Source organism: Bombina bombina, unplaced genomic scaffold (genome assembly GCF_027579735.1).
Source record: "Bombina bombina isolate aBomBom1 unplaced genomic scaffold, aBomBom1.pri scaffold_509, whole genome shotgun sequence".
Taxonomy (NCBI): Eukaryota; Metazoa; Chordata; class Amphibia; order Anura; family Bombinatoridae; genus Bombina; species Bombina bombina.
Genome location: NW_026511893.1, coordinates 180,825 through 204,569, shown reverse-complemented (window position 1 = coordinate 204,569; position 23,745 = coordinate 180,825). Strand labels below are relative to the sequence as shown.

The window sequence follows — 23,745 nt, the reverse complement described above, 5'->3', positions numbered from 1 at the left end:
CTGCAGTTTCCGTTTGGGCCGTTTACCTTCTGCTGTGCCGGGTTGTCATTATAGCAATTCGTTCAGCCGCCATCTGACCTTGTTGGTTACCATAGTTACTTAGTTAGTTAATAAATGTTTAACCTGTGACGGTTAAAATTTTACCCATAAAAAGTTGTTGTGTTTTTATTTCATTATAGAGTAAGTGGTTTTACATTCCTTTCTACGGCTAGCGACCGGTAGGCATTTAATCCCTTAGGGATATTGCAGGAGTAGGCAAATGCTGAGTGATACAACAAAAAGGTTAAATGGAAGTCTTACCCTTGTTTTGTTTCTGGAGGGAAGGACAATCTCTAACAGTATGAGTCTCAGAAGCACAATACAAGCATAGGTTGTTAGACCTTCTCCTGTTCTTTTCCTCAGGTGAGAGTGGGCCTTTAATGAAGCCTATATCCATAGGTTCGGGTGTGGACTTGCTCACAGGAGGTATATTATGTTTTTTAGGGTAATTATCATGATAGGAGCGCTCCTGTTGTCTCTCCCTGAGACGCCTGTCAATGGTAATGCTAAGTGTCATTAATTCCTCAAGAGTCTGGGGTAACTCAGAACGTGAGAGCTCGTCCTTTATGCCTTCTGAGAGGCCCAACCTAAACTGGTTTCTCAGTGAGAGATTGTTCCACTGTGTGTCCTTAGCCCATCTTTTAAACTCAGTAATATAGTCTTCAACTAATCTTTTCTTTTGTTTAAGGCTTCTCATTGCGTTTTCTGCGGTAATTTGCTTATATGGGTCCTCATACAGGTGTCCCATAGCAGAAAAGAAATTCTCCAATGAATTTAGTATCTCATCATTGTTTTCAAAATAGGAGTTAGCCCAGGTGCGCGGCTCACCCCTTAAGTAAGAGATAACTGTGAGTACTCTTGCTCTATCATTTGGGTAAGTATGGGGTTTCAGAGAAAATAAGAGGAGACAGGCATTCTTAAAGTCTCTATATTGAGACCTGTCACCACTAAACTTCTCTGGGGTGCTAACCTGGGGCTCAAATATGGGGACCCTTTTATCCACAACATCCCTGATGTATGCCTTCAATGTGTCGTTTTCGACTTTTAGGGAATTTAGAGCTTCAGTGAGCAAATCCACCCTCTGTGTAAGGTTCTGCAGATGAGTGTTCATCCCAGCTGGATCCATAGGTAGGCTTAGTATTATGTCAGGGTACACTAAAAACTAGATCCTATTATATATATGTAACGTAAGGAATTAAGGACCACAACTGCTAGGAAGTCACACAATAGTATAAATTGTTTTGCATATGTGATAGTTTAGAGAACATATGGAATACCTGCGCAACAATGTAGTACTGAAAATCACTCCATGCAATGTTTAATATACAGGTGCAGTTAGCAATTACACCCTATGGCTGCCACATGTGTCAGGCTTAACACTGTGGTAAAAATTAGCAGCAGGGGTAAATGCTGACTATCCTGAGAGATAATACGTAATATGAAAAAATACGGTATGAACAATATTTGTATAAAAATTACGTATCAGAAATGATAGCCCAGAGTGGGGTCAGGTCAAAGATAAGCAAATGACAGGCAAAGCTTATGCAGCGTGATAATCTCAAAATACAGGTATGAGGGAGAGAGAGACTGGCTGTGGTATATATAATACTGGCTCAGAGGAAATCCTAAGAACCAGGCTTACCCAGCAGGAGCAAAGGTGACAAGCGCTAAAACCGGGGAGCAAGCAGGGCTTCAGGCCTGGTGCTAGAGGCAGAGAGTCGCAGCCGGCGATGACGTCACCGCGTTCCGGTACTGAGCGCTGCAGGATGACTGATAGGGAGAGCGGAAGGCTCACAGGTGAAAACAAAGTCCCGGTCAGCAGAGGATAAGACCTTGCAGGCTAAGAGTACAAGGTAAGGGTAGAGAGAATCCTTTAGGGATGTAAAGAGTGAGCACACAAAAAGGATATAGACTGCAGTAGAAGGTACTGAGAACTGTAGAGTATGAACAGCATTCACACAAGTGCAAAGGCTCAGAGACAATCAGATAGGTATCTGCAATACTAAGCAATAAGATGTAGCAAGGAGGAGCCTTATATAGGGAGAGGATTAGGATATGTGCAGGTCTTAAAGTCACAGTGAAAAGCAAAGTCAGTGAAGTAGGAAGGTGATACTTGACACAATGTCAGGCAGCAAAATTCCAACAGATACTTCTGAGGCAGGATCAGATTGAGACATCTTGCAAAATGTAAAAGAAAAAACAACATATAAAGCAAAATGATCAATTTCCTTATATGACAGTTTCAGGAATGGGAAAAAAATGCAAATAGCATAGCCCTCTGACATAGAAAAAGGCAAGAGGCAAAAGCAATGGGGCAATAAATAATGAAAAAAGTTTGGCGCCAAGTATGACGCACAACGTAACTGAAATTTTTTTGCCGACAACCATGTCCGGAAATGACACACTCGGGTCACTAACGACGCAACCCTGTGTGAAACCTCTGCGTCAATTAAGGCGCCGGAAATGACAAACTTGCGTCAACGGACGTGCCTTTCGCGCCAAAACATTCTCACGCCAAGAGTGACACAATAAAGTGTAGCATTTGGCGCACCCGCGAGCCTAAGTCAGCCCGCAATTTGAAACAAAGTAGTCAATTGAAAAAAAGACTAAACCCCAGGTAACAAAAATATTTCTTAATATTAATTTCCCCAAATATGAAACTGACAATCTGCAAAAGGAAATACATGAACCTGACTCATGGCAAATATAAGTACAATAAATATATTTAGAACTTTATATAAATGCATAAAGTGCCAAACCATAGCTGAGGTGTCTTAAGTAATAAAAACATACTTACCAAAAGACACCCATCCACATATAGCAGATAGCCAAACCAGTACTGAAATAGTAGAGTTAACGGTATATGAGAGTATATCGTCGATCTGAAAAGGGAGGTAGGAGATGAATCTCTACGACCGATAACAGAGAACCTATGAAAAAGACCCCTGTTAGGAAAATCATTGCATTCAATAGGTGATACTCCCTTCACGTCCCTCTGAAATTCGCTGTACTCTGAGAAGAATCGGGATTCAAAATGCTGAGAAGCGCATATCAACGTAGAAATCTTAGCACAAACTTACTTCACCACCTCCATAGGAGGCAAAGTTTGTAAAACTGATTTGTGGGTGTGGTGAGGGGTGTATTTATAGGCATTTTGAGGTTTGGGAAACTTTGCCCCTCCTGGTAGGATTGTATATCCCATACATCACTAGCTCATGGACTCTTGCCAATTACATGAAAGAAATATATATATATATATACAGTATTTCTATATAAATAATATTATTGCATCACTGGCAGTACTTAGCCCATTTGTACCTGATGTAAGGAAAGTATCTTCATAAAAGAAGTATCAATTGGAGATGGAGCTTGTTCAAAGTTCAATGAGTCACTGACTGCCTGGCTGGCTGCTCGCTGCTGTCCCACGTGTCCTCCCTTCCAACTCGGCTCCCTCCTGGACTCACTCTGTGAGTGTGCTCACATCACGTGATGTATGCCCCCCATATTCCCCACCCCAGTGGGTGTATTGCAGGCTGGCCTGTGGAGTGATGTCATCATCATGTGATTGGAGGCTGGACGCTGGAGTCGGAGAACTGTCTTGAAGACGTGAGAGCCACGGCGACACTGACACCCGCCTGCATCTAAAGCTCTGAGCAGCCATTGAGCTAAGTCTGCCTACCTCCTGTTGTGTGTTGTCAGTCGCACTCACTGTCACACGACGTGTCACTCACAGAGTTGACTACTCTTCTCAAAGGCCACTCACAAGTTCAACAGTGACTGTGGTCTGTGCTCTGCTAGGTGCACTGCTCGCTCTTCTTCTCCACAGTCACTCACGCTGCAGCTGCCGGCCTGGCCCGGCCCACCCTGGGCCCTGACTGCCCAGCGGTCCAATCTGGCCATGATTGAAGTTAAAGGGATAATCTAGTCAAAATTCCCCTTTTATGGTTCAGATAGAGCAGTGTTTCCTAAACCCAATCCTCAGGACCCTTACTCAGGCCAGATAGGTGAGCTGATTGTTTCACCTGTGCTCTAGTTAAGATATAATGAATATCTGGCCTGAGTAAGGGTCCAGAGGACTGGGTTTGGGAAACACTGAGATAGAGCAACTTTCTAATTAACCCCTATTATCAATGTTTCTTTGTTCTCTTGGTATATTTATTTGAAAAATCAAAAAAGTAAGCTTAGGAGCGGGCCCATTTTTGGTTCAACACCCTGGATAGCACTTGCTGATTGGTGGCTACATTTAGACACCAATAAGCAAGTGCTATCCAGGGTATTGAACCTAAAATGGGCCAGGTCCTAAGCTTATATTCCTGCATTGATATTAGGAGTAAATAAGAAAGTTGCTTAAAATGACAAAATTACACGCTCTATCTGAATCATGAAAGGTTCATTTTGACTAGAATATCCCTTTAATGAATTCTTTGAAAGACAAGTTATTGTTGGATTTTGTTAAGTCTTTCAGTACAGTAACTCTTAAGGCGGCAAATCTAGATAAATACTTAGTCTACACTGGGTTACATTTCTCACATTTCTGGTAAAAGTCACAAGTCTATAGGAAGGCCGTGCAATTTAAATGGAATTGTCTAAGATAGAAGGGTTCAATATGCCCATAATGTATAGGAACAGATTCTTTGTTTCCGCTGAGCAATAATCCTAACTGGCAATGTAAAATATTTTTAGATAAATTTAAAGTTTATATTTGAGATTGGTGTTAGATATGGAGTCATAGAACAGGATTTTATACCTTTACCTTACAATGAATACATTTTACAGAAAATTTATTTTTTTATTTAAATGTTTCTTAAACAGTAAAACTCGTCATTACAATGCAAAAGACACTCTATATATTAACTAATTCTTTTAATTGTATTTGGGCACATTGTGTTTCATGAATAACATCGCTATGTAAAACACTGCACTTGCTCCCGGCAAGGAAAATGAGGTGAGTAATGGCAGCGGCAATTTTTCGCTTTATTATTTAAAAGCCACTGCCTTAGCCCCCTACCCCCCCCCCCCCCCAAAAAAGGAGAAAATGTGATGTGTCATGCAGCGAATGGCTATTGCTAATTTAGAAGAAAAGGGATGTTGGATTTACCAGTTGATTATTTTTTGTAAATTACAAGAGTTCTAAACAGTAAAATGTACGGTTTAAAACTAAAGTTGTTTACATTTTTACAGAATTATTCTGGCAATTAGGGCAGCCCTTTTTTGTAAAAACAACAGAAAAAAAGATGTTGGATTTACCAGATTAAGATGCCAGTTTTTTTTCTGTAAAAACAACAGGATTTTTTTCTATAATGTCCAGTATATATATATATAGCAATAGTTGTGGGGTAAGCACTCTCACCTCCTCATTGACATCCTCACTCACTGGACTTTAAATAACAAAACGTGGTTTATTGTTGTGACGTTTCGGGGATCAAACCATCCCCTTCATCAGAACAAACAAGTTTGGTCTGATGAAGGGGACGGTTTAATCCCCCAAAAAGTTTTGTTATTTAAAGTCCAGTGAGTGCGGATTTATTTTGCAGTATATATATATATATATATAAGAAAATGTGATTGGGTTTGCTCGTGAGTAGGGTGTTATGTTTTTTCCCCACTTTCACGCTCCATTGAAGTCTATGGGTGAATACGTTAATGCATTTGCGATATTCGATATTTTGGCTTTTTGCACACATCGGGTAATTGTTTGTGCAGTAACCTTTTTACTTTCAATATGTAAGATGCGCTGCATGGCGAGTACAAAAAGCTTACTTCTAGCAAACTTAACGCACGAGCCATAGCCACCCATATATCAGCTTGTAGTAGCCATGAAGGCAGAGTAGTGGCCATTTCTCCATTTTCATAAGATTTTTTGATAAAACAGACACACATCACTGTCATGTAACAGAAGTTAAGGGGTTTCCTTGACATCATTTCTCATCTCTCTGTGGGTCACATCCCACCAGGTTTCCAGAAAAGCAGCGCAGGTCATCAGCAGGTCAAATGTGGCAACTTTGAAGATCAGGAGCCTGAAGGTTAGAAACTGCAGATCTAGAGAGAGAGGACAGACGGATTTAGTGTTATGTAATGCACACGGTGTGCCTCATAGTTCAGGGATGTCACTGGTGCTAGAAGCTGCAGGGACAGTGATATGTCTGACCCCAACATACATCTGTGTATAGTGACGTCTGACCCCAACATGCATCTGTGTATAGTGACGTCTGACCCCAACATGCATCTGTGTATAGTGACGTCTGACCCCAACATGCATCTGTGTATAGTGACGTCTGACCCCAACATGCATCTGTGTATAGTGACGTCTGACCCCAACATGCATCTGTGTATAGTGACGTCTGACCCCAACATGCATCTGTGTATAGTGACGTCTGACCCCAACATGCATCTGTGTATAGTGACGTCTGACCCCAACATGCATCTGTGTATAGTGACGTCTGACCCCAACATGCATCTGTGTATAGTGACGTCTGACCCCAACATGCATCTGTGTATAGTGACGTCTGACCCCAACATACAGATGTGTATAGTGACGTCTGACCCCAACATGCATCTGTGTATAGTGACGTCTAACCCCAACATACATCTGTGTATAGTGACGTCTGACCCCAACATGCATCTGTGTATAGTGACGTCTGACCCCAACATGCATCTGTGTATAGTGACGTCTGACCCCAACATACAGATGTGTATAGTGACGTCTGACCCCAACATGCATCTGTGTATAGTGACGTCTGACCCCAACATACAGATGTGTATAGTGACGTCTGACCCCAACATACAGATGTGTATAGTGACGTCTGACCCCAACATGCATCTGTGTAAAGTGACGTCTGACCCCAACATACAGATGTGTATAGTGACGTCTGACCCCAACATACAGATGTCTATAGTGACGTCTGACCCCAACATACAGATGTGTATAGTGACGTCTGACCCCAACATACAGATGTGTATAGTGACGTCTGACCCCAACATGCATCTGTGTATAGTGACGTCTGACCCCAACATGCATCTGTGTATAGTGACGTCTGACCCCAACATGCATCTGTGTATAGTGACGTCTGACCCCAACATGCATCTGTGTATAGTGACGTCTGACCCCAACATACATCTGTGTATAGTGACGTCTGACCCCAACATACAGATGTGTATAGTGACGTCTGACCCCAACATGCATCTGTGTATAGTGACGTCTGACCCCAACATGCATCTGTGTATAGTGACGTCTGACCCCAACATGCATCTGTGTATAGTGACGTCTGACCCCAACATGCATCTGTGTATAGTGACGTCTGACCCCAACATACATCTGTGTATAGTGACGTCTGACCCCAACATGCATCTGTGTATAGTGACGTCTGACCCCAACATGCATCTGTGTATAGTGACGTCTGACCCCAACATACATCTGTGTATAGTGACGTCTGACCCCAACATACAGATGTGTATAGTGACTTCTGACCCCAACATGCATCTGTGTATAGTGACGTCTGACCCCAACATACATCTGTGTATAGTGACGTCTGACCCCAACATGCATCTGTGTATAGTGACGTCCTGACCCCAACATGCATCTGTGTATAGTGACGTCTGACCCCAACATACATCTGTGTATAGTGACGTCTGACCCCAACATACAGATGTGTATAGTGACGTCTGACCCCAACATGCATCTGTGTATAGTGACGTCTGACCCCAACATGCATCTGGGTATAGTGACGTCTGACCCCAACATGCATCTGTGTATAGTGACGTCTGACCCCAACATGCATCTGTGTATAGTGACGTCTGACCCCAACATACAGATGTGTAAAGTGACGTCTGACCCCCAACATACAGATGTGTATAGTGACGTCTGACCCCCAACATGCATCTGTGTATAGTGACGTCTGACCCCAACATGCATCTGTGTATAGTGACGTCTGACCCCAACATGCATCTGTGTATAGTGACGTCTGACCCCCAACATACAGATGTGTATAGTGACGTCTGACCCCAACATGCATCTGTGTATAGTGACGTCTGACCCCAACATGCATCTGTGTATAGTGACGTCTGACACCAAACATGCATCTGTGTATAGTGACGTCTGACCCCAACATGCATCTGTGTATAGTGACGTCTGACCCCAACATGCATCTGTGTATAGTGACGTCTGACCCCAACATGCATCTGTGTATAGTGACGTCTGACCCCAACATGCATCTGTGTATAGTGACGTCTGACCCCAACAGTGCATCTGTGTATAGTGACGTCTGACCCCAACATGCCATCTGTGTATAGTGACGTCTGACCCCAACATGCATCTGTGTATAGTGACGTCTGACCCCAACATGCATCTGTGTATAGTGACGTCTGACTCCAACATACAGATGTGTATAGTGACGTCTGACCCCAACATGCATCTGTGTATAGTGACGTCTGACTCCAACATACAGATGTGTATAGTGACGTCTGACCCCAACATACAAATGTGTAAAGTGACGTCTGACCCCCAACATACAGATGTGTATAGTGACGTCTGACCCCAACATACAAATGTGTAAAGTGACGTCTGACCCCCAACATACAGATGTGTATAGTGACGTCTGACCCCAACATGCATCTGTGTATAGTGACGTCTGACCCCAACATGCATCTGTGTATAGTGACGTCTGACTCCAACATGCATCTGTGTATAGTGACGTCTGACCCCAACATGCATCTGTGTATAGTGACGTCTGACCCCAACATGCATCTGTGTAAAGTGACGTCTGACCCCAACATGCATCTGTGTAAAGTGACGTCTGACCCCACATGCATCTGTGTAAAGTGTACGTCTGACCCCAACATGCATCTGTGTAAAGTGACTCTGACCCCAACATGCATCTGTGTATAAGTGACGTCAGACCCCAAGCATGCCATCTGTGTAAAGGTGACGTCTGACCCCCAACATGCATTCTGTGTATAGTGACGTCTGACCCCAACATGCAATCTGTGTATAGTGACGTCTGACCCCAACATGCATCTGTGTATAGTGACGTCTGACCCCAACATGCATCTGTGTATAGTGACGTCTGACCCCAACATGCATCTGTGTATAGTGACGTCTGACCCCAACATGCATCTGTGTATAGTGACGTCTGACCCCAACATGCATCTGTGTATAGTGACGTCTGACCCCAACATGCATCTGTGTATAGTGACGTCTGACCCCAACATGCATCTGTGTATAGTGACGTCTGACCCCAACATGCATCTGTGTATAGTGACGTCTGACCCCAACATGCATCTGTGTATAGTGACGTCTGACTCCAACATACAGATGTGTATAGTGACGTCTGACCCCAACATGCATCTGTGTATAGTGACGTCTGACCCCAACATACAGATGTGTATAGTGACGTCTGACCCCAACATACAGATGTGTAAAGTGACGTCTGACCCCCAACATACAGATGTGTATAGTGACGTCTGACCCCAACATGCATCTGTGTATAGTGACGTCTGACCCCCAACATTCATCTGTGTATAGTGACGTCTGACCCCAACATGCATCTGTGTATAGTGACGTCTGACCCCAACATCATCTGTGTATAGTGGACGTCAGACTCCAACATGCATCTGTGTATAGTGACGTCTGACCCCAACATCATCTGTGTATAGTGACGTCTGACCCCAACATGCATCTGTGTAAAGTGACGTCTGGACCTCCAACATGCATCTGTGTATAGTGACGTCTGACCCCAACATGCATCTGTGTAAAGTGACGTCTGACCCCAACATGCATCTGTGTAAAGTGACGTCTGACCCCAACATGCATCTGTGTAAAGTGACGTCTGACCCCAACATGCATCTGTGTAAAGTGACGTCTGACCCCAACATGCATCTGTGTATAGTGACGTCTGACCCCAACATACAGATGTGTATAGTGACGTCTGACCCCAACATGCATCTGTGTATAGTGACGTCTGACCCCAACATGCATCTGTGTATAGTGACGTCTGACCCCAACATGCATCTGTGTATAGTGACGTCTGACCCCAACATGCAGATGTGTATAGTGACGTCTGACCCCAACATAGCAGATGTGTATAGTGACGTCTGACCCCAACATGCATCTGTGTATAGTGACGTCTGACCCCAACATGCATCTGTGTATAGTGACGTCTGACCCCAACATGCATCTGTGTATAGTGACGTCTGACCCCAACATGCATCTGTGTATAGTGACGTCTGACTCCAACATGCATCTGTGTATAGTGACGTCTGACCCCAACATGCATCTGTGTATAGTGACGTCTGACCCCAACATGCATCTGTGTATAGTGACGTCTGACCCCCAACATACAGATGTGTATAGTGACGTCTGACCCCAACATGCATCTGTGTATAGTGACGTCTGACTCCAACATGCAGATGTGTAAAGTGACGTCTGACCCCAACATACAAATGTGTAAAGTGACGTCTGACCCCAACATGCATCTGTGTATAGTGACGTCTGACCCCAACATGCATCTGTGTAAAGTGACGTCTGACCCCAACATACAGATGTGTATAGTGACGTCTGACCCCAACATGCATCTGTGTATAGTGACGTCTGACCCCAACATGCATCTGTGTATAGTGACGTCTGACCCCAACATGCATCTGTGTATAGTGACGTCTGTCCCCAACATGCATCTGTGTATAGTGACGTCTGACCCCAACATACAGATGTGTATAGTGACGTCTGACCCCAACATGCATCTGTGTATAGTGACGTCCTGACCCCAACATGCAGCTGTGTATAGTGACGTCCTGACCCCAACATGCATCTGTGTATAAGTGACGTCTGACCCCAACATGCATCTGTGTATAGTGACGTCTGACCCCAACATACATCTGTGTATAGTGACGTCTGACCCCAACATGCATCTGTGTATAGTGACGTCTGACCCCAACATGCAGCTGTGTATAGTGACGTCTGACCCCAACATGCAGCTGTGTATAGTGACGTCTGACCCCAACATCATCTGTGTATAGTGACGTCTGACCCCAACATGCATCTGTGTATAGTGACGTCTGACCCCAACATGCATCTGTGTATAGTGACGTCTGGCCCCAACATGCATCTGTGTATAGTGACGTCTGACCCCAACATGCATCTGTGTATAGTGACGTCTGACCCCAACATGCATCTGTGTATAGTGACGTCTGACCCCAACATGCATCTGTGTATAGTGACGTCTGACCCCAACATGCATCTGTGTATAGTGACGTCTGACTCCAACATACAGATGTGTATAGTGACGTCTGACCCCAACCATGCATCTGTGTATAGTGACGTCTGACTCCAACATACAGATGTGTATAGTGACGTCTGACCCCAACATACAAATGTGTAAAGTGACGTCTGACCCCCAACATACAGATGTGTATAGTGACGTCTGACCCCAACATACAAATGTGTAAAGTGACGTCTGACCCCCAACATACAGATGTGTATAGTGACGTCTGACCCCAACATGCATCTGTGTATAGTGACGTCTGACCCCAACATGCATCTGTGTATAGTGACGTCTGACCCCAACATGCATCTGTGTATAGTGACGTCTGACCCCAACATGCATCTGTGTATAGTGACGTCTGACCCCAACATGCATCTGTGTAAAGTGACGTCTGACCCCAACATGCATCTGTGTAAAGTGACGTCTGACCCCAACATGCATCTGTGTAAAGTGACGTCTGACCCCAACATGCATCTGTGTATAGTGACGTCTGACCCCAACATGCATCTGTGTAAGTGACGTCTGACCCCAACATGCATCTGTGTAAGTGACGTCTGACCCCAACATGCATCGGTGTAAAGTGACGTCTGACCCCAACATGCATCTGTGTAAAGTGACGTCTGACCCCAACATACAGATGTGTATAGTGACGTCTGACCCCAACATGCATCTGTGTAAAGTGACGTCTGACCCCAACATGCATCTGTGTATAGTGACGTCTGACCCCAACATAGAGATGTGTATAGTGACGTCTGACTCCCAACATGCATCTGTGTATAGTGACGTCTGACCCCAACATGCATCTGTGTATAGTGACGTCTGACCCCCAACATGCATCTGTGGTATATGTGACGTCTGGCCCCCAACATACAGCCTGTGTATAGTGACGTCTGACCCCAACATACAGATGTGTATAAGTGACGGCCTGACCCCAACCATACAGATGTGTATAGTGACGCCTGAGCCCCACATACAGATGTGTATAGTGACGGTCTGACCCCAACATGCAGAGGTGTGATAGTGACGTCTGACCCCAACATACATATGTGGTATAGTGGACGTCTGACCCCCAACATACAGATGTGTATAGTGGACGTCAGACCCCAAACATGCCAAACGGTGTATAGTGACGTCTACCCCAACATACAAATGTGTATAGTGACGTCTGGACCCCAACATACATTATGTTATAGTGACGTCTGACCCAAACATACATCTGTGTATAGTTACGTCTGACCTCCAACATACAGATGTGTATAGTGACGACAGATCCCCAAACATACTCATGTGTATATGTGACGTCTGACCCCAACATGCATCGTGTATAGTGAACGTCTGACCCCCAACATGCATCTGTGTATAGTGAAGTCTGACCCAACATGCATCTGTGTATAGTGACGTCTGACCCCAACATGCATCTGTGTAAAGTGACGTCTGACCCCAACATGCATCTGTGTAAAGTGACGTCTGACCCCAACATGCATCTGTGTAAAGTGACGTCTGACCCCAACATGCATCTGTGTAAAGTGACGTCTAACCCCAACATGCATCTGTGTAAAGTGACGTCTGACGCCAACATGCATCTGTGTAAAGTGACGTCTGACCCCAACATGCATCTGTGTAAAGTGACGTCTGACTCCAACATACAGACGTGTATAGTGACGTCTGACCACCAACATACAGATGTGTATAGTGACGTCTGACCCCCAACATACAGATGTGTATAGTGACGTCTGACCCCAACATGCATCTGTGTAAAGTGACGTCTGACCCCAACATGCATCTGTGTAAAGTGACGTCTGACTCCAACATACAGATGTGTATAGTGACGTCTGACCCCCAACATACAGATGTGTATAGTGACGTCTGACCCCGACATACAGATGTGTATAGTGACGTCTGACCCCAACATGCATCTGTGTAAAGTGACGTCTGACCCCAACATACAGATGTGTATAGTGACGTCTGACCAGCAACATACAGATGTGTATAGTGACGTCTGACCCCAACATACAGATGTGTATAGTGACGTCTGACCCCAACATGCATCTGTGTAAAGTGACGTCTGACCCCAACATGCATTTGTGTAAAGTGACGTCTGACTCCAACATACAGATGTGTATAGTGACGTCTGACCCCCAACATACAGATGTGTATAGTGACGTCTGACCCCGACATACAGATGTGTATAGTGACGTCTGACCCCAACATGCATCTGTGTAAAGTGACGTCTGACTCCAACATACAGATGTGTATAGTGACGTCTGACCCCCAACATACAGATGTGTATAATGACGTCTGACCCCAACATACAGATGTGTATAGTGACGTCTGACCCCAACATACAGATGTGTATAGTGACGTCTGACCCCAACATGCATCTGTGTATAGTGACGTCTGACCCCAACATGCATCTGTGTATAGTGACGTCTGACTCCAACATGCATCTGTGTATAGTGACGTCTGACCCCAACATGCATCTGTGTATAGTGACGTCTGACCCCAACATGCATATGTGTAAAGTGACGTCTGACCACAACATGCATCTGTGTAAAGTGACGTCTGACCCCAACATGCATCTGTGTAAAGTGACGTCTGACCCCAACATGCATCTGTGTAAAGTGACGTCTGACCCCAACATGCATCTGTGTAAAGTGACGTCTGACCCCAGCATGCATCTGTGTAAAGTGACGTCTGACCCCAACATGACATCTGTGTATAGTGACGTCCTGACTCCAACATACAGATGTGTATAGTGACGTCTGACCCCAACATGCATCTGTGTATAGTGACGTCTGACTCCAACATACAGATGTGTATAGTGACGTCTGACCCCAACATACAAATGTGTAAAGTGACGTCTGACCCCCAACATACAGATGTGTATAGTGACGTCTGACCCCAACATACAGATGTGTAAAGTGACGTCTGACCCCCAACATACAGATGTGTAAAGTGACGTCTGACCCCAACATGCATCTGTGTATAGTGACGTCTGACCCCCAACATGCATCTGTGTATAGTGACGTCTGACTCCAACATGCATCTGTGTATAGTGACGTCTGACCCCAACATGCATCTGTGTATAGTGACGTCTGACCCCAACATGCATCTGTGTATAGTGACGTCTGACCCCCAACATACAGATGTGTATAGTGACGTCTGACCCCAACATGCATCTGTGTATAGTGACGTCTGACCCCCAACATGCATCTGTGTATAGTGACGTCTGACTCCAACATGCATCTGTGTATAGTGACGTCTGACCCCAACATGCATCTGTGTATAGTGACGTCTGACCCCAACATGCATCTGTGTAAAGTGACGTCTGACCCCAACATGCATCTGTGTATAGTGACGTCTGACCCCAACATACAGATGTGTATAGTGACGTCTGACCCCAACATACAGATGTGTAAAGTGACGTCTGACCCCAACATGCATCTGTGTAAAGTGACGTCTGACCCCAACATGCATCTGTGTAAAGTGACGTCTGACCCCAGCATGCATCTGTGTAAAGTGACGTCTGACCCCAACATACAGATGTGTATAGGGACGTCTGACCCCAACATGCATCTGTGTAAAGTGACGTCTGACCCCAACATGCATATGTGTATAGTGACGTCTGACCCCCAACATACAGATGTGTATAGTGACGTCTGACCCCGACATGCATCTGTGTATAGTGACGTCTGACCCCAACATGCAGATGTGTATAGTGACGTCTGACCCCAACATGCATATGTGTATAGTGACGTCTGGCCCCAACATGCATCTGTGTATAGTGACGTCTGACCCCAACATGCATCTGTGTATAGTGACGTCTGACCCCAACATGCATCTGTGTATAGTGACGTCCGACCCCAACATGCATCTGTGTATAGTGACGTCTGACCCCAACATGCATCTGTGTATAGTGACGTCTGACCCCAACATGCATCTGTGTATAGTGACGTCTGACCCCCAACATGCATCTGTGTATAGTGACGTCTGACCCCAACATGCATCTGTGTATAGTGACGTCTGGCCCCAACATGCATCTGTGTATAGTGACGTCTGACCCCAACATGCATCAATGTATAGTGACGTCTGACCCCAACATGCATCTGTGTATAGTGACGTCTGACCCCAACATGCATCTGTGTATAGTGACGTCTGACCCCAACATGCATCTGTGTATAGTGACGTCTGACCCCAACATGCATCTGTGTATAGTGACGTCTGACCCCAACATGCATCTGTGTATAGTGAAGTCTGACCCCAACATGCATCTGTGTATAGTGACGTCTGACCCCAACATGCATCTGTGTAAAGTGACGTCTGACCCCAACATGCATCTGTGTAAAGTGACGTCTGACCCCAACATGCATCTGTGTAAAGTGACGTCTAACCCCAACATGCATCTGTGTAAAGTGACGTCTGACGCCAACATGCATCTGTGTAAAGTGACGTCTGACCCCAACATGCATCTGTGTAAAGTGACGTCTGACTCCAACATACAGACGTGTATAGTGACGTCTGACCACCAACATACAGATGTGTATAGTGACGTCTGACCCCAACATACAGATGTGTATAGTGACGTCTGACCCCAACATGCATATGTGTAAAGTGACGTCTGACCCCAACATGCATCTGTGTAAAGTGACGTCTGACTCCAACATACAGATGTGTATAGTGACGTCTGACCCCAACATACAGATGTGTATAGTGACGTCTGACCCCAACATACAGATGTGTATAGTGACGTCTGACCCCAACATGCATCTGTGTAAAGTGACGTCTGACCCCAACATACAGATGTGTATAGTGACGTCTGACCCCAACATACAGATGTGTATAGTGACGTCTGACCCCAACATACAGATGTGTATAGTGACGTCTGACCCCAACATACAGATGTGTATAGTGACGTCTGACCCCAACATACAGATGTGTATAGTGACGTCTGACCCCAACATACAGATGTGTATAGTGACGTCTGACCCCCAACATACAGATGTGTATAGTGACGTCTGACCCCAACATACAGATGTGTATAGTGACGTCTGACCCCAACATACAGATGTGTATAGTGACGTCTGACTCCAACATACAGATGTGTATAGTGACGTCTGACCCCCAACATACAGATGTGTATAGTGACGTCTGACCCCAACATACAGATGTGTATAGTGACGTCTGACCCCAACATACAGATGTGTATAGTGACGTCTGACCCCAACATACAGATGTGTATAGTGACGTCTGACCCCAACATACAGATGTATATAGTGACGTCTGACCCCAACATACAGATGTGTATAGTGACGTCTGACCCCAACATACAGATGTGTATAGTGACGTCTGACCCCAACATACAGATGTGTATAGTGACGTCTGACCCCAACATACAGATGTGTAGTGACGTCTGACCCCAACATACAGATGTGTATAGTGACGTCTGACCCCAACATACAGATGTGTATAGTGACGTCTGACCCCAACATACAGATGTGTATAGTGACGTCTGACCCCAACATACAGATGTGTATAGTGACGTCTGACCCCAACATACAGATGTGTATAGTGACGTCTGACCCCAACATACAGATGTGTATAGTGACGTCTGACCCCAACATACAGATGTGTATAGTGACGTCTGACCCCAACATACAGATGTGTATAGTGACGTCTGACCCCAACATACAGATGTGTATAGTGACGTCTGACCCCAACATACAGATGTGTATAGTGACGTCTGACCCCAACATACAGATGTGTATAGTGACGTCTGACCCCAACATACAGATGTGTATAGTGACGTCTGACCCCAACATACAGATGTGTATAGTGACGTCTGACCCCAACATACATATGTGTATAGTGACGTCTGACCCAACATACAGATGTGTATAGTGACGTCTGACCCCAACATACAGATGTGTATAGTGACGTCTGACCCCAACATACAGATGTGTATAGTGACGTCTGACCCCAACATACAGATGTGTATAGTGACGTCTGACCCCAACATACAGATGTGTATAGTGACGTCTGACCCCAACATACAGATGTGTATAGTGACGTCTGACCCCAACATACAGATGTGTATAGTGACGTCTGACCCCAACATACAGATGTGTATAGTGACGTCTGACTCCCAACATACAGATGTGTATAGTGACGTCTGACCCCAACATACAGATGTGTATAGTGACGTCTGACCCCAACATACAGATGTGTATAGTGACGTCTGACCCCAACATACAGATGTGTATAGTGACGTCTGACCCCAACATACAGATGTGTATAGTGACGTCTGACCCCAACATACAGATGTGTATAGCGACTCTGACCCCAACATACAGATGTGTATAGTGACGTCTGACCCCAACATACAGATGTGTATAGTGACGTCTGACCCCAACATACAGATGTGTATAGTGACGTCTGACCCCAACATACAGATGTGTATAGTGACGTCTGACCCCAACATACAGATGTGTATAGTGACGTCTGACCCCAACATACAGATGTGTATAGTGACGTCTGACCCCAACATACAGATGTGTATAGTGACGTCTGACCCCAACATACAGATGTGTATAGTGACGTCTGACCCCAACATACAGATGTGTATAGTGACGTCTGACCCCAACATACAGATGTGTATAGTGACGTCTGACCCCAACATACAGATGTGTATAGTGACGTCTGACCCCAACATACAGATGTGTATAGTGACGTCTGACCCCAACATACAGATGTGTATAGTGACGTCTGACCCCAACATACAGATGTGTATAGTGACGTCTGACCCCAACATACAGATGTGTATAGTGACGTCTGACCCCAACATACAGATGTGTATAGTGACGTCTGACCCCAACATACAGATGTGTATAGTGACGTCTGACCCCAACATACAGATGTGTATAGTGACGTCTGACCCCAACATACAGATGTGTATAGTGACGTCTGACCCCAACATACAGATGTGTATAGTGACGTCTGACCCCAACATACAGATGTGTATAGTGACGTCTGACCCCAACATACAGATGTGTATAGTGACGTCTGACCCCAACATACAGATGTGTATAGTGACGTCTGACCCCAACATACAGATGTGTATAGTGACGTCTGACCCCAACATACAGATGTGTATAGTGACGTCTGACCCCAACATACAGATGTGTATAGTGACGTCTGACCCCAACATACAGATGTGTATAGTGACGTCTGACCCCAACATACAGATGTGTATAGTGACGTCTGACCCCAACATACAGATGTGTATAGTGACGTCTGACCCCAACATACAGATGTGTATAGTGACGTCTGACCCCAACATACAGATGTGTATAGTGACGTCTGACCCCAACATGCATATGTGTAAAGTGACGTCTGACCCCAACATACAGATGTGTATAGTGTCGTCTGACCCCCAACATACAGATGTGTATAGTGACGTCTGAGCCCAACATACAGATGTGTATAGTGACGTCTGACCCCAACATACAGATGTGTAAAGTGACGTCTGACTCCAACATACAGATGTGTATAGTGACGTCTGACCCCCAACATACAGATGTGTATAGTGACGTCTGACCCCAACATACAGATGTGTATTGTGACGTCTGACCCCAACATACAGATGTGTATAGTGACGTCTGACCCCAACATACAGATGTGTATAGTGACGTCTGACCCCAACATACAGATGTGTATAGTGACGTCTGACCCCAACATACATATGTGTAAAGTGATGTCTGACCCAAACATGCATCTGTGTAAAGTGACGTCTGACTCCAACATGCATCTGTTTAAAGTGACGTATGACCCCAACATGCATCTGTGTATAGTGTCGTCTGACTCCAACATACATCTGTGTATAGTGACGTCTGACTCCAACATACATCTGTGTATAGTGACGTCTGAACCCAACATACAGATGTGTAAAGTGACGTCTGACCCCAACATACAGATGTGTAAAGTGACGTCTGACCCCAACATACAGATGTGTATAGTGATGTTTGACACCAACATACAGATGTGTAAAGTGACGTCTGACCCCAACATGCATCTGTGTATAGTGACGTCTGACCCCAACATACAGATGTGTATAATGATGTCTGACCCAACATATAGATGTGTATAGTGACGTCTGACCCCAACATGCATCTGTGTATAGTGACGTCTGACCCCCAACATGCATCTGTGTAAAGTGACGTCTGACCCCAACATACAGATGTGTATAATGACGTCTGACCCCAACATACAGATGTGTATAATGACGTCTGACCCCAACATACAGATGTGTATAGTGACGTCTGACCCCAACATGCATCTGTGTATAGTGACAACTGACCCCCAACATGCATCTGTGTAAAGTGACGTCTGACCCCAACATACAGATGTGTATAATGACGTCTGACCCCAACATGCATCTGTATATAGTGACGTCTGACCCCCAACATGCATCTGTGTAAAGTGACGTCTGACCCCAAAATACAGATGTGTATAATGACGTTTGACCCCAACATACAGATGTGTATAGTGACGTCTGACCCCAACATACAGATGTGTATAATGACGTCTGACCCCAACATACAGATGTGTATAATGATGTCTGACCCCAACATACAGATTTGTATAATGACGTCTGACCCCAACATACAGATGTGTATAAGGACGTCTGACCCCAACATGCATCTGTGTATAGAGTCTGACCCCAACATACAGATGTGTAAAGTGACGTCTGACCCCAACATGCATCTGTGTAAAGTGACGTCTGACTCCAACATACAGATGTGTATAGTGACGTCTGACCCCAACATACAGATGTGTAAAGTGACGTCTGACCCCAACATACAGATGTGTATAGTGACGTCTGACCCCAACATACAGATGTGTATAGTGACGTCTGACCCCAACATACAGATGTGTATAGTGACGTCTGACCCCAACATACAGATGTGTATAGTGACGTCTGACCCCAACATACAGATGTGTATAGTGACGTCTGACCCCAACATACAGATGTGTATAGTGACGTCTGACCCCAACATACAGATGTGTATAGTGACGTCTGACCCCAACATACAGATGTGTATAGTGACGTCTGACCCCAACATACAGATGTGTATAGTGACGTCTGACCCCAACATACAGATGTGTATAGTGACGTCTGACCCCAACATACAGATGTGTATAGTGACGTCTGACCCCAACATACAGATGTGTATAGTGACGTCTGACCCCAACATACAGATGTGTATAGTGACGTCTGACCCCAACATACAGATGTGTATAGTGACGTCTGACCCCAACATACAGATGTGTATAGTGACGTCTGACCCCAACATACAGATGTGTATAGTGACGTCTGACCCCAACATACAGATGTGTATAGTGACGTCTGACCCCAACATACATCTGTGTAAAGTGACGTCTGACCCCAACATACAGATGTGTATAGTGACGTCTGACCCCAACATACAGATGTGTATAGTGACGCCTGACCCCAACATACAGATGTGTATAGTGACGCCTGACCCCAACATACAGATGTGTATAGTGACGTCTGACCCCAACATACAGATGTGTATAGTGACATCTGACCCCAACATACAGATGTGTATAGTGACGTCTGACCCCAACATACAGATGTGTATAGTGACGTCTGACCCCAACATACAGATGTGTATAGTGACGTCTGACCCCAACATACAGATGTGTATAGTGACGCCTGACCCCAACATACAGATGTGTATAGTGACGTCTGACCCCAACATACAGATGTGTATAGTGACGTCTGACCCCAACATACAGATGTGTATAGTGACGTCTGACCCCAACATACAGATGTGTATAGTGACGTCTGACCCCAACATACAGATGTGTATAGTGACGTCTGACCCCAAAATACAGATGTGTATAGTGACGCCTGACCCCAACATACAGATGTGTATAGTGACGCCTGACCCCAACATACAGATGTGTATAGTGACGTCTGACCCCAACATACAGATGTGTATAGTGACGCCTGACCCCAACATACAGATGTGTATAGTGACGTCTGACCCCAACATACAGATGTGTATAGGGACGTCTGACCCCAACATACAGATGTGTATAGTGACGCCTGACCCCAACATACAGATGTGTATAGTGACGTCTGACCCCAACATACAGATGTGTATAATGACGCCTGACCCCAACATACAGATGTGTATAGCGACGTCTGACCCCAACATACAGATGTGTATAGCGACGTCTGACCCCAACATACAGATGTGTATAGTGATGCCTGACCCCAACATACAGATGTGTATAGTGACGCCTGACCCCAACATGCAGATGTGTATAGTGACGCCTGACCCCAACATGCAAATGTGTATAGTGACGTCTGACCCCAACATACAGATGTGTATAGTGACGTCTGACCCCAACATACAGATGTGGACGTCTGACCCCAACATACAGATGTGGACGTCTGACCCCAACATACAGATGTTTATAGTGACGTCTGACCCCAACATACAGATGTGGACGTCTGACCCCAACATACAGATGTGTATAGTGACGTCTGACCCCAACATACAGATGTGTATAGTGACGTCTGACCCCAACATACAGATGTGTATAGTGACGTCTGACCCCAACATACAGATGTGTATAGTGACGTCTGACCCCAACATACAGATGTGTATAGTGACGTCTGACCCCAACATACAGATGTGTATAGTGACGTCTGACCCCAACATACAGATGTGTATAGTGACGTCTGACCCCAACATACAGATGTGTATAGTGACGTCTGACCCCAACATACAGATGTGGACGTCTGACCCCAACATACAGATGTGGACGTCTGACCCCAACATACAGATGTGTATAGTGACGTCTGACCCCAACATAGATGTGTATAGTGACGTCTGACCCCAACATACAGATGTGTATAGTGACGCTTGACCCCAACATACAGATGTGTATAGTGACGTCTGACCCCAACATACAGATGTGTATAGTGATGTCTGACCCCAACATACAGATGTGTATAGTGACGTCTGACCCCAACATACAGATGTGTATAGTGACGTCTGACCCCAACATACAGATGTGTATAGTGACGTCTGACCCCAACATACAGATGTGTATAGTGACGTCTGACCCCAACATGCAAATGTGTATAGTGACGTCTGACCCCAACATACAGATGTGTATAGTGACGTCTGACCCCAACATACAGATGTGGACGTCTGACCCCAACATACAGATGTGTATAGTGACGTCTGACCCCAACATACAGATGTGTATAGTGACGTCTGACCCCAACATACAGATGTGGACGTCTGACCCCAACATACAGATGTGGACGTCTGACCCCAACATACAGATGTGTATAGTGACGTCTGACCCCAACATAGATGTGTATAGTGACGTCTGACCCCAACATACAGATATGTATAGTGACGCCTGACCCAACATACAGATGTGTATAGTGACGTCTGACCCCAACATACAGATGTGTATAGTGACGCATGACCCCAACATACAGATGTGTATAGTGACGTCTGACCCCAACATACAGATGTGTATAGTGACGCCTGACCCCAACATACAGATGTGTATAGTGACGTCTGACCCCAACATACAGATGTGTATAGTGATGTCTGACCCCAACATACAAATGTGTATAGTGACGTCTGACCCCAACATACAGATGTGTATAGTGACGTCTGACCCCAACATACAGATGTGTATAGTGACGTCTGACCCCAACATACAGATGTGTATAGGACGTCAGACCCCAACATACAGATGTGTATAGTGACGTCTGACCCCAACATACAGATGTGTATAGTGACGTCTGACCCCAACATACAGATGTGTATAGTGAAGTCTGACCCCAACATACAGATGTGTATAGTGACGTCTGACCCCAACATACAGATGTGTATAGTGACGTCTGACCCCAACATACAGATGTGTATAGTGACGTCTGACCCAACATACAGATGTGTATAGTGACGTCTGACCCCAACATACAGATGTGTATAGTGACGTCTGACCCCAACATACAGATGTGTATAGTGACGTCTGACCCCAACATACAGATGTGTATAGTGACGTCTGACCCCAACATACAGATGTGTATAGTGACGTCTGACCCCAACATACAGATGTGTATAGTGACGTCTGACCCCCAACATACAGATGTATAGTGACGTCTGACCCCAACATACAGATGTGTATAGTGACGTCTGACCCCAACATACAGATGTGTATAGTGACGTCTGACCCCAACATACAGATGTGTATAGTGACGTCTGACCCCAACATACAGATGTGGACGTCTGACCCCAACATACAGATGTGTATAGTGACGCCTGACCCCAACATACAGATGTGTACAGTGACTGTCCAGTGACCCCAACATACAGATGTGGACGTCTGACCCCAA

General features: G+C 45.2%; 1 protein-coding gene across 1 annotated transcript in view; it reads right to left on the bottom strand.

Annotated features, from left to right (window-relative positions):
• Positions 1–4,803: 4,803 nt before the first annotated feature.
• LOC128643998 (uncharacterized) overlaps positions 4,804–23,745 on the bottom strand; it is a 62,540-nt gene continuing 43,598 nt past the window's right edge. The window contains exon 4 of the mRNA XM_053696763.1: positions 4,804–6,078. Coding sequence (XP_053552738.1) covers positions 5,939–6,078 — 140 coding nt within the window. The 3' untranslated portion in view covers positions 4,804–5,938. The remainder of the gene's footprint in view (positions 6,079–23,745) is intronic.